At 39.1% G+C, this 16,500-nt stretch overlaps 1 protein-coding gene across 1 annotated transcript in view; it reads left to right on the forward strand.

The window, feature by feature from the left end:
• LOC102857281 (aldehyde oxidase-like) overlaps positions 1 to 16,500 on the forward strand; it is a 103,164-nt gene that overhangs the window by 6,148 nt on the left and 80,516 nt on the right. Inside the window, exons 2-4 of the mRNA XM_006889139.1 lie at positions 5,978 to 6,035; positions 11,522 to 11,618; positions 16,146 to 16,254. Of these exons, the coding sequence (XP_006889201.1) occupies positions 5,978 to 6,035; positions 11,522 to 11,618; positions 16,146 to 16,254 (264 nt within the window). The remainder of the gene's footprint in view (positions 1 to 5,977; positions 6,036 to 11,521; positions 11,619 to 16,145; positions 16,255 to 16,500) is intronic.

A 16,500-nucleotide genomic window follows, 5' to 3' on the forward strand; every position in this document is an offset into this window, starting at 1 on the left:
GATTGGCACAGGATAGAGCAGGGTTTAGGGCTGTTGTACATAGGGTCACTATGAGTCGCAAATGACTTGACGGCACATCACAACAAACAACAACAATAATGTTGACTGTCAGTTTTTCATTTCTGTCCTAAATTTTATTGAGGCATTTACTTCTGTTCTAACATTCTTTCACCAAGCAAGGATGTTGACTTTTTTTTCAAATGCTTTTTCTGAACCACAGAGATGATCATGTCTCTTTTTTTCTTTCTCCTAGTTGTTGTTGTTGTCGTGGTGGTTGTTTTGTACTATAGAGTCAGAACCAGCCCACAGCTGACCCTCTGGGTTTTCAGGGGCAGTTAATCACACAGAAGGAGATTGTCCATCTTTCTCTTGAAGAGCAGCTGGTGGTCTCAAACCATGTGCCTAGGGATTGCAGCACAGCTTCTTGCCACTAGGCCACCAGAGCTCCACATAATCATAGTCATAGTATATAAGTCCTTTAATATAATACTAGATTTTGGGGGAATTTTTTTGAGGATTTCTTTTATATTGACATTCATAATGGCGATCAAGGAAGAAGTTCAAGCTGCACTGAAGACATTGACAAAAAATAAGGCCTCAAGAATTGATGGGAAACCAAAGTAACAGTGGTAGCTGTGGACCGGCTCAGCAGTCTTTGCCAGGAAATTTAGAAGACAATTTCCTGGCCAACTATCTGTAAAATATCTGTATTTGTTTCCATTTCCAAGAAATAAGACCCACCAGCATGTAGAGACTATTGAACAATATCACTAATATCACATGCAAGCAAAATATTGCTGAACATCATCCAAAAAAATTTATATGGAAATAGAACTTCCAGAAGTTCAAGATGGGTTTAGAAAAGGTTGTGGAACTTGCTGATTGTCTTCGAATTTAGCACAACTCATAGCAACTCTATGAACAAAAGACCTGAAAGTCTTTTATTAACTACCAACATTTATCAAAGTTCATCAGGTTTTCAGAGGCATGTTATTCAGGAAGTTGGATGCTTCCAAACCTCTCTTAAACTGGGAGCTCCACCAAACATTGTTCACCATGGGTAACTGATATGGCATTTGACACCCCAATGGCACAAGGTTCAGCATCACAGTAACTCCAGTTTACCTCAGTACAGCATATTGACATAAGAGTGCTGTACATACCACTAGAAGAATGTTCCTCCAAAATATAAAAACAACTAACTTTAAATACAAAGGCCCTCCCTGAGGTCTTGTTGACTCTAAACAAGAGGATTAAATTAAAAACAAAACAAAGCAAAACAAAAACCCCAATATAGTATGTTGCTGTTGTTGTTGTTATTTGCTGTTGAGTCTCCTGTGATGTATAATGACCCTATGTACAGCAGCCCTGAACCCTTCCCTGTTCTGAGTCAGTCTCACTGTCTCCGACACACCTACCCTCATTACTCCAGTCACTGAATCAATCCATCTACTTGAGGGTCTTCCTCTCCTGTGCAGTCCCTCCACCCTCTCAAGCATTATATCCCTCTCCTTCCCTCCTTGCAACATGTCCAAAGTATATCAGGTGAAGCTTCGGAATCCTTGCCTCCAAGGAGCAGCCTCCAAATTTCACCATCTCTAGGATGAACTTGTTTGTTCTCTTAGCAGTACTCATCTCCAACACCTCACCTTGAAGGCATCAATTCTCCTTCCATCCTCCCTACTCATTGTCCAGCTTTCTGATGCGTATCAAGTGATTGCAAAGACCATAGCCCAGATCAGGTGCACCTTGGTCTCCAGACTGACATCATTGGTCTTCACTACTCTGGAGAGGTCCCTGACAGCAGATTTTCCCAATGCAATTCTTTTAATTGCCTGCCTGCTGGTACCAAGAGTATTGATAGTGGAACCAAACAAACTGAAGTTGTTAATAATCTCAATCTCTTCGTCATCTATCACAATGCTGCCAATTAACCCAGTGGTGAGAATCTTTGTTTTCTTGATGTTGAGCTTCAATTCATATCGAAGGCTGCAATCGTTGATCTTCTGCAACAAATGTCTCAGGTCATCCTCAGTTTTGGCGTACAAGATTGTGTCCTCTTCATAATGTAGGTTGTTGATCAGTCTTCCCCCAATCCTGATGCCACATTCCTCTGATGATCTGTTCCACATATATATTGAAAAGGTCATCTGAGGTACAAATGGAGATTTGTACACAATGTTCATAGCATTATTCACCATCGCAAGAACATGGAAACAGTCCAAATGTCCAGTCAAAAACAAATGGATTGAGAAATTATGGTACATTCACACAATGAAATACTATGCAGTACGCTGGAGCAATGATTTTATGAATTATTACTTAACTTGGGAGGAACTGGAGAAAGTTGTGCTGAGAAAACTAACTCAGTCCCACAAAGATAAATATTTTATAAAATCATTATTGTAGAATGAGTATAAGGATCCAAGAGGGGTGGGAGAGGATGGAAGCAGAGGGATGAGGATGTGCAGTGGGAGAGGGGATTAGTCATGGGGTTGTACAATTTGATGAGGGGGGGATGAGGGAAATTGAAAGAATTTGTTCTTGAAAACAATGTATTCAAATTTTGTAAATAAACTAGTAGAATTAAAAAAAAAAAAAAGGCCATAGTACCAGGGATATTATAGCTAATTCTAGGTGGATCTTGGCTGAAAGCAGGGAATACCAGAGGAATGTCTATCTGTGTTTCATTGACTATGCAAAGGCATTTGACTGTGTGGATCATAACAAACTATGGCTGACTCTAAGAAGAATGGGAATCCCAGAACACTTGATTGTGCTTACTTGAAACCTATACTTGGACCAGGAGGCAATCATCAGGACAAAGCAAGAAACACTGCATGGTTCAAAATCAGGAAAGATGTACACCAAAAATGCATCCCATCTCCATGCCTTTTCAGATTTATAGTAGGTAATTGAAAAAAAAATCATGGCTTGAATCAGGCACACTTTAATCTTTAAACTAACGTCATTACTCTTTAGAACTTTGGAGAGGTCTGATAGCAGAATTTCCCAATGTTCTACATCTCTTGATCTCCTGACTGCTGGTACCAAGGGTGTTGACTGTGGATCCAAGTAAAAAAAGAGACTAAATTTTTATAACAAAGGTTCTTTATCATTTTACATGAGAAAGACCAAGTTAATATAAAAATGAGAAAATTATATGAATGGTCAATACACAAAAAAGCAAATCTAAATCACCAGTTAACTCGGTAAGATTCTCCTATTTATCAAAAGTGAGGAGAATGCAAATTAAACTGATAATAAGAGATCATTTTATACCTACCATGTTGGTTAAAATTGAGAAGATCTGTAATAGTTATTGTTGGTAGGATTGTAGGAAATGAATAGTCTTATAAAGAATGGATAGAATGAGAAATGTTATAGAATTATGGAGAAGCAGTATAGCAAAGACATTAAATTTAAATTCATATTCTCTTCCTGCCAGCAATCCTTTCCAGAGAATCTTAAAAATAAATAAATAAAATCACTAGAACATAATAATCTGTATACAATGCTATTTTTTCTTATTTTTAGAATTTATAAAAGTCATGAAATGTTTTATGGAAAGGAGAATGGTTTTCTAGATATAGTATATCCATACTACAAAATATTATGCAGCTATTAAGAAGAATAAATTAGTAATATATTGGTTGATAGATGTTTTCCTTTTTATTTCTTCTTTGTACTATAGGTTTATAGTATGTTGCATAATTTCCACATATTTATTTCTTCTACAGGGATCTTTTTTGTTATTTATGCCTAGCTTCATTTCATTTTGGTCAGAAAAAGTAATTTGTGTGATTTATCTTTTTAAATTTACCAAGATTTGCTCTGAAACTTATACTTTCAAACGCAATACTATTACTGTTGTTTTCTATACGTGTCTGTTAAGATTACCTGGTTTGTAATGTCATTTAGGTCCTCTTCTCCTTGCTTATCATCTTTTTAAATGTTTCGTTCACTTAATTTACTTTTATCACTACATAATATTTTTTCAAATAAAATTTTTTATTTTAATTGTCATTTTAACAAAAGTGTGCAAAAAAGTTAGATTTTCATTCATTCATTGTTGCACATTTTACCCCCTTCTCCCTCTCTTCCACTTCCCCTTCCCCAAGTTAACTTTTTTCTTTTCATTAGTTTATTTATAAAATTCTAATACAAATTTGAACAAATTCTTTCCATTTCCTTCACACCCTCCCCACCCCATCACATGTACAACCCAATGATTCCCTCTTGCCTCTGTACATCCACATCCCTCTGCTTTCAGCCTCTCCCACCCCTCCTGGATGTTTATACTCATTCTACAATAACAGTTTTAGACAATATTTCTCCTTGTGGGACTGAGTCAGTTCATTCAACATAAAGCTCTCCAGTCCCTCCCAGGTTAGGTAATAATTTACAAAGTTATTGCTCCTGTGTGCCGCATAGTATTCCACTGTGTAAATGTACCATAATTTCTCAATCCATTCATTTGTGGTTAGATATTTGGGCTGTTGCTGTGTTCTTGTGATGGTGAATAGTGCTGCTATGAACATTGGTGTAACTACATAATATTTTTATCTCTTCAGACAAATATTATACTAAAGTCTCCTTTGTCTCATAGTAAGATTGCTACCACGGTTTGCTGTTGTTGTTATCTGCATAGAATCTTTTCTTCCAACCTTTCACTTTCAATCTATTTGTGTTTGGGAGGGTTAAGGTTTATCTCTTGTAAATATAATTGTATCATGGTTTTTAACTACCCATTCTGTCTTTTGATTGGAGCATTTAGATTCATTATAATTATTAATAGAAGTTATTTCTGCCATTTTTTAATTTATTGTTTGTGTGTCTTCAGCTTTCTCTGTCCTCTAGTATCACATGCTTTTGCGTTTTGTTGGTTTATTATAAGGAGGGTTGTTGTTGTTGTTCTCTCCTTTCTTGTCTTCTGTCTGATAAAATGTGTTGGTATTTTCTTTCATTGTTTTTCTCATTCCAGTTATTCTTCCTTTCAGTTGGAATATCTTTTTCTGGAATCAGTTGCTACTCTTTTAGATATATTTCTCTTTGACTCTCTCTAATGTTGCTGGATTGTACTCAAAACTACATGGGCAACTCCAGGGCCAAATAAGGTAGATAGCTTTCATTTCATGTACTAGATTTGAACTATCAGCACCAGCAGTCTGGAACACAACTGGACCAGCAGTGCCAATATTCAATCCCCTCCTACCTTTCCTTCATCTGCACCTCCAGTTTACTGGAGAGAAAACATGAACAGTTCTCTTGTGGCAGCTCTCTTGTGATATACTGAGTGGCAAAGGTGGAGAAATGAACAAATGCTTTAGGAAATAGCTGCCTGAGTTGTTGTGTTTGTTTTTTTTTTATTGTATTATTTTTACGTGTACCATCAAATCAGATCTGACTGGTACAGGAGGAGATTGCCCCCTCCTTCTCCAGCAGAGCATCTGGTGGTGGATTTGAACCGCATACCTCTGGGATTGCAGTGCAGCGTCTTGCCACTAGGCCACCAGAGCTCCCTTGCCTGAGTTTTTTTATGAATGACTGTGGCCATAGTTAGATGAATTAGTTTGAGAATTTATATATCTGTTTTACTATCAGAGTTCTTTCCAGGTAAGCCTGAGGAAAAATAATTCAGAATCTAATATATATATACGCATATACATACACACATATATATACATATATGTGTGTGTACTATATAATATATACATAAATATATTATATGTAAATAAATATATAATATATATAAATTTCAGAGACATTGAAATTATGCTATATGATTTATTAAGAATTCTAGTCCCAGTCCCAAGTGTTACAAATGTTTTCTGTGCCATATTTCTCCTTGTGAAGCTGAAGGGGAAAAATTGCACAAGCATCTATCAAAAGCATGTTCCCAAAATAATGGATAGGATTTCTATATCATTTGTTGATCCAGTCTTCCTAAAACCGCTTCTCTAATTTCACCATGTAGGTAACAGAGGAGAATGCTGATCCTGAAACACCTCTACTGCACTACGTGAGGACATTCCGTATCCTTCTCTTTTATTGCAGTTGATCTAAATTGAATGGTAAAAAGCAAACATGCTAAAGATTTGTCAAGAAAGTCATTCTTTGTTTTGTCTAGGTAAATGACATTGTACAATGTTTGCAGAGTCTAATTATATTTTAGAGAATGATTTTTAAATTGATAAAGGGTTTTTTATTCTCCCTTTATTTCTAGTATTTTTTTCCTTAGTAAAGTAAAACAAGAATCATAAAAGAAAAATTAGTTAAAAACCCTGTGATTTTCAGGAACACTAAGAACAATTTTATAATCAAGAAAGTTAAAATAGAAGTGTCTGGACAACTTTTGTCCAAGCAAATGATCAGGAATTCATATCACCAACCCCAGGTAGCCACATTGGCATCCTAATGAAAGAAGATATTTATTCCAGCATTCCAAAGTATAGCTAATGGACACATGAACTCTGTTCTTAGCCTTTGTCCACTCCCTACTCCTAAAAGAATTTCAGCACTTTTGCAGAGAGCTCCGGTGGCCTAGTGGTAAGAATCTATGCTGCAATCCCAAAGGCACATGGATAGAATCTGCCAGCTGCTCCATGGGAGAAGAATGGGTAATCTTCTCCCAGGAGACTGTTGTTTTGTACCGTAGAGTCAGAACTGATCCTCCGGCAGGTTTTTAGAGACAGTTAATCACACGGGAGGAGAGTGTCCACCCTTTTCCCACAGAGAAGCTGGTGGTGTCCTCGAACTGTGTGCCTTCAGTATTGCAGCACAGCCTCTCGCCACTAGGCCACCAGAGCTCCCTCCCATGTGATTACTAACTCTGATACCCTGCTATAGGGTCAGCTATGGTTCCAACTAAATGGTACACAACTACCACGACCACCACCACCTTTGCCTCCCAAAGAGTCTATTCCAGGCACTGGATTTATAGCTATAAAAGACAGCTACACAACTGATACCTTAATGTCACTTATTTACCTAGCTTGAAATTTTTACCATAAGTTAGATAATCCTTTACTTTCTGTAACAATTATATGGGCATGAGGGCAGCATTGTCTGTCTTCGTCTAACTTCTTGAGGGGAGAGAATCAGGAACAATTGAAATAACCCGATCCTGATTCCAGTGAAGCAGAGATCTCACATTCCCCCAAGCTCTAGTTTTCCCTCAATCCTGATGTACTACTCCTCCCATATCACTCACTACTTTTCTATTGGTTTGGTAATTCATTGCAATGGTCACACAGATCTCACACATACTACTCAAAATTACAAGATTTTATAGAGGGATAAACAGGTTATATTTCAGAATCAAGAACAACTCAGGATACATTTCTTCCATTGGGGAAAACTCTTTTCTGCTCTGCCTGACGGCAGGCCTCTCTCTGGCCCTAGCCTAGTTCCTTGGCCTCTGCCCTCCTTAGGCAAGTGTTACAAAGTGCTTTTAGCTCTCCTCAGTATAAATGTCCCCAAAGCAGCCCACTCTGCCTGTAAGCCTAGGCCTGAAGGCACTCCACTCTCTCTCAATGGGTCAGCAAGCCTAACACCCCAACAAATGCCCTGAGGCATCCAGCTTTCTGAACAAGCTTTCAGTCAAAGAGGTATTCCACTTTCTTGCTCTTTTTCAGACTCCAAATTCCATTTCTGTTCCATGTCAGCCTCTCAGTTCGACTGCCTCAGCTCCTCACCATTCACCTCTACCTACCATGTCACAAGGGTTATCTGTTAGCTTTGTTTCCTAGGTCAAGAAGTTTCAGGGCAGAGAACTCAGATCCTAAGGGTGTGTTCAACTTCTAACTCTTTTTTCTTTGATTGCAGTGAAATTCCTCTTTTCCTCTTCTGAGATGGCAAAACTGATCAATGCCCACATTTGCTTTCTAAACGGCCTATTTGGATGATCTCACCTCACATGGGTGCCTTGTATCTTATTTCCATGATTAATAAGCTATCTAACTCCTTTTTTGGGCCACAAACACTTTCATATATGCATAGACCCACTCAGTTATCTGAATATCCACCCCATGAACTGCCAAAAGAACAAACGTCTTGGAGAAGGTGCATCCAGAGTTACTTCTTGGAGGCAAGGAGGATAAAGTTTAATTTCACATACTCTGGGCATATTGCTAGAAGCGGTTATTCCTTAGAGAGAGACATCATGCTTGGAAAAGTGGAGGGATAGTGAAAGAGAGAAAGACCTTCAACCAGATGGATTGACACAGTGACAGCAGCAATGAGCTATGTCAGAGTAGTCAGAGATTGTGAAGGTGGCACAGGATAGGACAGACAGGGTTCAGATCTGCTGTTCATAGGATCACTATGAGTCATACTTGACTCGAAGGCACAAAACAATCCAGTCATTTGATGGAGTTACAAAGATTATGGCTAAAAGAGCTACATCAAGTAATTTACTGCATTACTCTAAATCCACAAGACATTTTGCCATGTTTTCTACCTATATCTTAAATGAGGAAATTAGTCTACATTAAGTTTTAAGAGGAAATTCCTCAGACATGCAAGTAAGAATGTCAGAATCAACCTTAGGCAAAACCATCCAGTCTCCAATTTTCCCTTGTGTCCATTCAGTATATTCTTTTCTGGTGTCAGAAATAAAGACCCCTGGTGGAACAAAAATTAAGCAATTGACTGCTACCCAAAAGGCTGGCAGTTTGAATCTACTCAGTGGATCTGCAATCTGTCTCCATAAATATTACAGCCTAGGGAACCTTACGGGGCAGCACTACTCTGTCATATGACATCATTGTGAGTTGACATCAACTTGACAGCCATGTTATAAATTACCAATTTGGGGTTCACAGACTTGCCTAAAATTTCCAGGCCCTAGTCTGGGGTAGGCCCGCCTGTTCCTCATGAAGGTGATTCTGAGGAATAGCTAAAAAGGAATGAATATTTATGGAAAACTATGGATTTCCTGCCGAAGTTATCACACAACACAGCCACACCAATATTGATCTACTTTACTTCCCCAGGTTTCCTTCCAAAGCCCTTTACCTAAGTATATATTCATACTTTTACATCTTTTCCATTAAAATGGATACCCAAACTTATAAAAATTTCAGACTTCCACAAAATCTCAATTTGCTCCTGATTTTGTGCCTGACATATGTGTCAAAGGAGGAATATAGTCACAGAAAGAGCAAACTTAGTCTTGGAGGCATGCATTCCCCTCTGTCTTCTATCATTCTACTCATCCCCTCCCCAAGGTTACTGGACCCTTCAGAGGCCCACAGTTTACTACTGTGTCACCCCACCTAACTCAGCAGCCTTGCCCAGACTTGCCAGGGTGCAGTCACCTAGAACTTCTCCTTCAACATCTCTGAGGCTGGTTTTAAGCAATCTGATCTGCAGAACCAGATAATGCAGCACCAAGAGTTAATGGGGTAAAAGCAGGGAGTGGTTCATTTAGAGCTGCATAATCCTTGTGGGATCCTGGCTCAAGGACAAAACTGGTGAAATGAGATGTCTCAGAAATAACCCTAAACACTTGCCTTTGCTCCCCTTGTTCCCTACACATATCCCTCCCTGCAGCCCTGGAACTTCCTAAAGATCTCAAAGCAATGCAGACTTCATTCTACCAACAAATTCTAGCAAGCACCCAGAGGTTCACAATTTAGCCACACAGACTTAGCCTCTGTCCTCATTCTAGTGAAGAAAATTGCCAGTGAACAGGTACATACAGCCATTGTGAAGTGTTCCACATTGTTAAGACATAAGGGATGGGCACTTAAGAGATTAGGGTGGAGTGGGAGTTTTGCCAGTCAGATGGAAGGCTTGTGGGCAAAGGTAATGAATCAGTACAAGGGAACACAGGCAAGAGAATACAGTACTTCTGAAGACTGAAAGACGTTTCATCTGATCGGGGCAAAAGGCTGGGAGTAGGAATGGGGAAACGGAGCAAGAGAGGAAGAGAAAAGATCCTTGAGATTCTTGAAGCACAGGACTAGACCCCAAAGTGACATTCCCAGGATTGACCCCTGGAGAAGGGACATAATCATTCACACATTGAGGAATGACCAAGTCCCCGTGTTCAAATGCACACTATGACTTCCCCATTCAGTCTCAAGGTAGTTTCTTTTAGGTACCCCTACACATATTTCAGTTGCCTAGAAAGTTCTTCATTTATAGTGAACCAAACAAACTTCCAAAGTATTGTTCATACTTGACAGATATGGTTTCCAGATTTAGCAAATAAATATACAGTTTCATATTAATCTGAACACACAAAACTTATTATGCTAAAACATTGACTTTGTTTATTTGAAATTTAAGTTTAACTAGTTATATAATATGTTGCCTGGCAATTTTATTTGATAACATATTTTTGCATGAGTCTTCAGATTATGGATATAACTGAATCAAGTACTTCTGGTAAGGGTTACTGGGATCAAATGTTCCATGTCCAGAGCAAATAGCTGGTCAAATTAATTTTTAAATTTTCACTCAGGGACAATGTGCAGTCAAGCTAATGACATGTGATTTGAATCTAGTAGCTGCTCCCTGGAGGAAAGATAAACAGGGGGCCCTCTTGTTGTTGTTACTGTGTGCCATCAAATCAGAACTGATGCATAGCTGACACTACAGCCAGTTTTAGAGGCAGGAAGTCATGTGAGAAGATCGGGTCCATCCATCTCCAGCAGAACAGCTGGATTCGAACTACATGCCTTTGGGATTGCAGTGCAACTTCTTACCAAGCTCTGCCAAAGCAAAGGTATATTGTTCAAATCCACCAGATGGGCAACCTTCTCTATGTGATTTACTGCAGCTGTGGGACAGTTCCAACTCAACGGGAACACAACCTATACAATGGTAAAAGCGTAACACTGCTAAACTTCTCAGGGAAGTTTTTTTAAGTTATGCACATTTACCATATATACCATGAACATGCTACATGGTACAATTCTGAAATTCAACCCTCTTTTCCATAACTCATTTGGAGTCAATCCATGACTTAGCTGATATGAAGTTCTTTGTAATTTCATGTCACAGATTTTGCATGTCTGTCTATATGGTTCACTGGAAAAACATTACTGTTTTATTGCAAATTGCTACCCCAGACTCCTAGAGGAGCTCTGGTGACTTAGTAGTAAGGACTTGTACTGTCAACCCAAAGGCAGATAGTTCAAATCCACCAGATGTGCAATCTCCTATTGTGCTATTTACAGACTCTGAAAACCCTATAGAAGGTCAACTATGAGTTGCTTCATGACCCAATGGCACGTAACAGCAACACATCACCACCTTAGACTTCGTTGTGAGTGCTGTGTGATTACCTTAATAAAACAAACAAAAAAATTTAAATTCAGAACTGCATCTAGGTTTCAGGGATATGAGAGTATAGGCTGTATGGTTTTCTTACCATTATCTGAAGAATTTCTCGAAGTAAGAAATCTTGACAGGCTTGATCATAACAAACTCATTACTAGTTTTTAATATCAGAGAGAGAAAAAGAAAAAGGGGTTTGGGCTCCTCTTTTCCTTAACTTACTTCCTTTAAGACCACCTCACCGGCACAAAATATGCTTGTGGAAGTGGGGCCTGTGGAGCCTGCACAGTGATGGTGTCAAGATACGACCCCAAGACCAAGAAGATCCAGTATCCTTCGTGTTGGGCTATGGCGCTGCTCTGGGCCTATCTGGGAAGGATGTGTCATCTAGGGCTTTTCTTAGCAATATATGTTCCTTCCTTCCTTATCTCATATCTCAATCATTCATATGGTCCGCTTTCCTCCAGCTTCCTTATCTCCAGATCTTTCTCACAGACTTTCTTCTCATCTAAATAGACCTACCCACATGCCAGGTTCTTAGGGCCCTGATCTTTACTCCTGCACAAACAGTGTCTTTGCTTTTGAGTAGGAAAATTTTGAAAGTGGATTGGGTGCCAGTGTCTCAGAACAAATAAGTTTATCTTTATGTGTATGACATTTGGAACAACTATGAGACATCTAAGAGGAACTGTCCAACCAGCATCTTGATCCAGAGGTCTGAGTGAAGGCCAAGTAGTCACTCAGAAATGAGATCTCATCTGAAGCTATAATGTAGCAGACATTATAAATGTAGATAATAAAATCAATGATAGTCAAAATAACTAACCTTTCTTGGACATTTATTGTGTGCCAGATACTGTTCAAAGGAATTTGGACAGAACGTTGGATTTGGTTTTCAAAACAAATGTAGGAAGGCATTACCATCACCACCACTTAAAAGAAGGAAAAGTTGAGGCAACAAAGGTGAAGAACCTTGTTCAAGGTCTTGTGGGCAGTGATAAAATCAGAATTTCCTCCCAGGTGGTCTGGAAGGTAGCAGAAACCACAGGAGAACACTATGACACCAGAGCTGCAGAGCTGCTGCTGTGTACCACCGAGTCAGAACTGACTCTTCGCTGACCCGCCAGCAGAATTTCAGAAGCAGTAAATTGCACAGGAGGAGACTGCCCATCTTCCTCCTGCAGAGCTGCTGGTGGATTCAAAACGTGTAACTCTGGGTTGGCAACAACTCCATATCACTAACCCACCCAGAGCCTAGGGTAGTACATTGGAATAACAAGAGAAAGATAAAGGGGCCAAAAAAGTGCCCTGGAAACAGAATATGGAGAAGCCAAACTGAGAGGAGAAAGTGCAGAGAGCAGAAATCCCAAGAAGGTAAAAGTGATCAACAATACATGTTATTAGATTGCTCCCAGAGCTGTGTCATCAGAAAGAGGGGCTGAAAGGCACTAGGAGTGGGAGAAAGGCCGGTAAGTGCTAGTAGAAAGTTGTGGGCCATTTCTTGAAAACAATTTGACTAGGACTATAGTTTTCAATACTAATTGAAGCTTAATATCAAGAAGACAAAGATTCTCACTACTGGGTCAATTGGCAGCACCATGATAGATGGAGAAAAGATTGAGGTTGTGAACCATTTCAACTTGCTCAGCTCCACAATCAACACCCTTGACACCAGCAGTAAGGAAATCAAAACACAAATCACATTGGGGAAGTCTACTGCCAGAGATCTCCCCAGAGGGCCGAGGAGCAATGATGTCAGTCTGGAGACTAAAGTGTGCCTGATCCAGGTCATATTCTTCTCAATTACTTGCTATGTATCAGAGAGCTAGGCAATGACTAAAGATGACAGAAGAATTGATGCCTTTGAGTTGTGGTGCTGGAGAAGAGTATTGAACATACCATGAACCACCAAGAGAACGAACAAATCTGGAACAAATAGGTCTCTCTTGGAGAAGGTGAAACCAAGTTTCTCCTTGGAGGCAAGGATTTTGAAGCTGTCTCACCCTTTGGACATGCAGTCAGGAGGGACCAGTCCTTGGAAAAGGACATCATGCTTGGAACAGTGCGGGGACAGCACAGGAGAGGAAGACCCAAGATGACTTGGATTGAAACAGTAACTGGGGCAATGAATTAGGCATGTCAAAGTCAGTGAGACTGGCTCAGAATAAGACAGTTTTCAGAGCTGTTGTATACAAGGTCGATATGAGTCGCACATGACTGGATAGCACATAACAACAATAACAGAGAAGAAATGGAAAGGAAAGATAAGCCAATAACTGAGAGGGATATGAAGGGGGGTTTTGTTTGTTTATTTATTAGCATGACAAACATTGTAACTTCTTTTATTTTTAACTTATTTCTTATCTAAGGGAAATGAGTCTCTATTAAGAAAGAAGTTAGGAGGATGATTGATGACGAGGCAAATCCGTGGGGATATGAGTAGATGAAATCCAGATTACAAGAGAAGAAGATTCCTCATGGAATGGTGAAGAGATTAATTATGGCCATAGATGAGTTGCCCAGAAGATTGAGGAGTTGCCATGTCTCTATGCCCCCTGATGCATAAGGTTAAGACTGAGGAGAACAATGAACACTAGAAAAAGTACCAAGAGAAAATAAAGAGGGAGATCAAATCAAGAGAAATCAAACTCCAAGGAGTAGGGAACTGGAAGACAGGGGAGGAGGGGTGGAATTATCAGTTGCACAATTACTTTGCTCTACTCAGCAATTACTTTCCCAAGTATCTGAGATAGTCAGCAGGGTGGCTTCTAAACAGATGGTTCAAGGGCTAATGCAACCAAAAACAATACTCTTATCACTTCTTCTAGAATCCTCTTAAATATTGCAGGAAGTATCATAAGAAGATGGAAGGAATACATGGAAAAGAAAAGAATACACAAAAAAGAATTGGTTATCACTAAAAAATTTCAGGAACTACCATATGACCAAGAACCAATGATAATGAAAGAAGTAGTTCAAGATGCACTGAAAGTATTGGCAAAATAAGGCCCCAGGAATCAATGAGATACCAATTGACATGTTTCAATTAACAAATACATCTTTGAACAAGCTAATCTGTCTATACCAGGAAATTTAGAAGACAGCTGCTTGTTGACTGACTGGAAAAGATCCATATTTGTTCCCATTCCCAAGAAAGATAATAAAACAGAAATTATTAAATAATGTCATTAATATCACTTGCAAGTAAAATACTGTTGAAGAACATGAAGAAGATGTTGTTAATCTTTGCTAATGTCAGTAGATCCTGGCTGAAAGTAGAGAATACCAAAAGAATGTTTACTTAAGTTTTATTTACTATGCAAAGACATTTTTGTGGGTCATAACAACATATAACTTAATATTGAAAATAACTGAAATATCATAACCTTTTGCTATACTTATATGAAACCTGTATCAAAAAGTTGTTGTACAAACAGAAGAAAGGAACAATACAGGGTTTAAAAGCAGGAAAGTTGTGTGTTAGGTTTGTGTCCTTTCTCTATACCTATTTAAACTGTATGCTGAATAAATCATTCAAGAAACAGTATTCTACAAATAAGAATGTGGCATTAGGATCAGAGGAAGACTCATCGACAACATGCATTTTGCAGATGACACAAACTTGCTTGCTCAAAGTGAGGAGGACTTGAAACACTTGCTGCAGAAGATCAAAGACTACAGCCTTCAATATGGACTACACCTCAACATCAAGAAGATAAAAGTTCTCACCACTGGACCAATAAGCAACATCATAATAGATAGAGGAAAAATTAAAGTTGTCAACTATTTCATCTTACTTGAATCCATAATCAACTATTTGTACCAGCAGTCAGGAGATCTGGAGATGAATTGCTCTGACAACGACCTCTCCAAATTACTGGGGAGCAATAATGTCAGTCTGAAGACTAATGTGTGCCTGATTTGGGCCATGATCTTATCAATCACTTGTTATACATGTAAGAATTCGACAATGAATAAGAATGACAAAAGAAGAATTGATGCCTCTGAATTGTGATGTTGGAGAAGAACATCCCATGGACTGCCAAAAGAACAAAAATATCTTGGAAAAAGTACAACCAGAGCGCTTCTTGGAGGCAAAGATGGCGAAGCTTCATCTCATATACTTTGAGCATGTTGCTAGGAGAAGCTACACTTTGGAAAGGGACATCATGTTTGGAATGGTGGAGGGTAAACAAAAGAGAAGAATATCATCAATGAGATGGATTGATAGCAACTGCAACAATGAGCTCCAGTGTGTCAAGAGATGATAAAGATGGCACAGGATAGGACAGGGATCACATGTGTTGTTCATAGAGTTGCTATGAGTCATAGGCAACTCTACGACACCTAACATCAGCATCTCTTCTACAGAAGGACAGTATCTATACTCTCATCTTGGGTAGTATTTATACTCTAAGCCTGGGACAGCATTTATACTCTCAGTCCTTGAGAGCTGGACAAATTCTCACATCTGGGGAGGGGGGGAAAGAATGAAATTTAGCCTATATGGGAATAAAGGCACTAATTTTTTATTTGAGATCTGGAGCCCAGTACCAAGCAGATGAGAATCTGCTGCTTATACACAGTTTTGTTTCCTTAAAACTAGGGGAAACAAAGAATGAGGGTTTCTTGGGGGTCCTACATAGATGTCTTTTTCACTCACTGTTTTCCATTTCTGACCAGTCATATGTAAGTCTGTTCTTGGGCATGTCCAGAAATGTATGGTTTCAAGTCTAGTTTGCTCTGTATTCTTGGAGTAAATCATTATTTTCCTGGTCTATAGATTGCTTTCTGAATTATGTCTCCTGTTTGCCATGATTTCAGTGTACTGCTCTCTTTACATAATTCCATCACAGCCATTATCCAGCTACAGCTTGCCTGTTGCCAGTTGGCTCTCTGCATGGGGCTGCTGTCACCACAGTGGAAGGTGTCGGAAGTATCAAGACCAGGATTCACCCTGTGCAGGTAAGAGCACAATGTGTTTTGAGGCCATGTGTTGGGTGAGCCATTCCATAAATTCTAATGTACTCCAAGTAGGTAACCAACTTTGAAATCCTTTGGGCTTTTCAGTTCTCATTTTGTGACATTCAGTGCTTCAGAGACTGAGATTATTCCAAGATGAATGTGAAAGCCAAGATTTTAATATACCTTAATCCTCCACAACATGGATTGACACAGTGACTTCAGCAACGGGCTCTAGAGTGTCAGAGA

This window comes from Elephantulus edwardii, unplaced genomic scaffold (genome assembly GCF_000299155.1).
Source record: "Elephantulus edwardii isolate Elephantulus edwardi_28Jun2011 unplaced genomic scaffold, EleEdw1.0 scaffold00075, whole genome shotgun sequence".
Taxonomy (NCBI): Eukaryota; Metazoa; Chordata; class Mammalia; order Macroscelidea; family Macroscelididae; genus Elephantulus; species Elephantulus edwardii.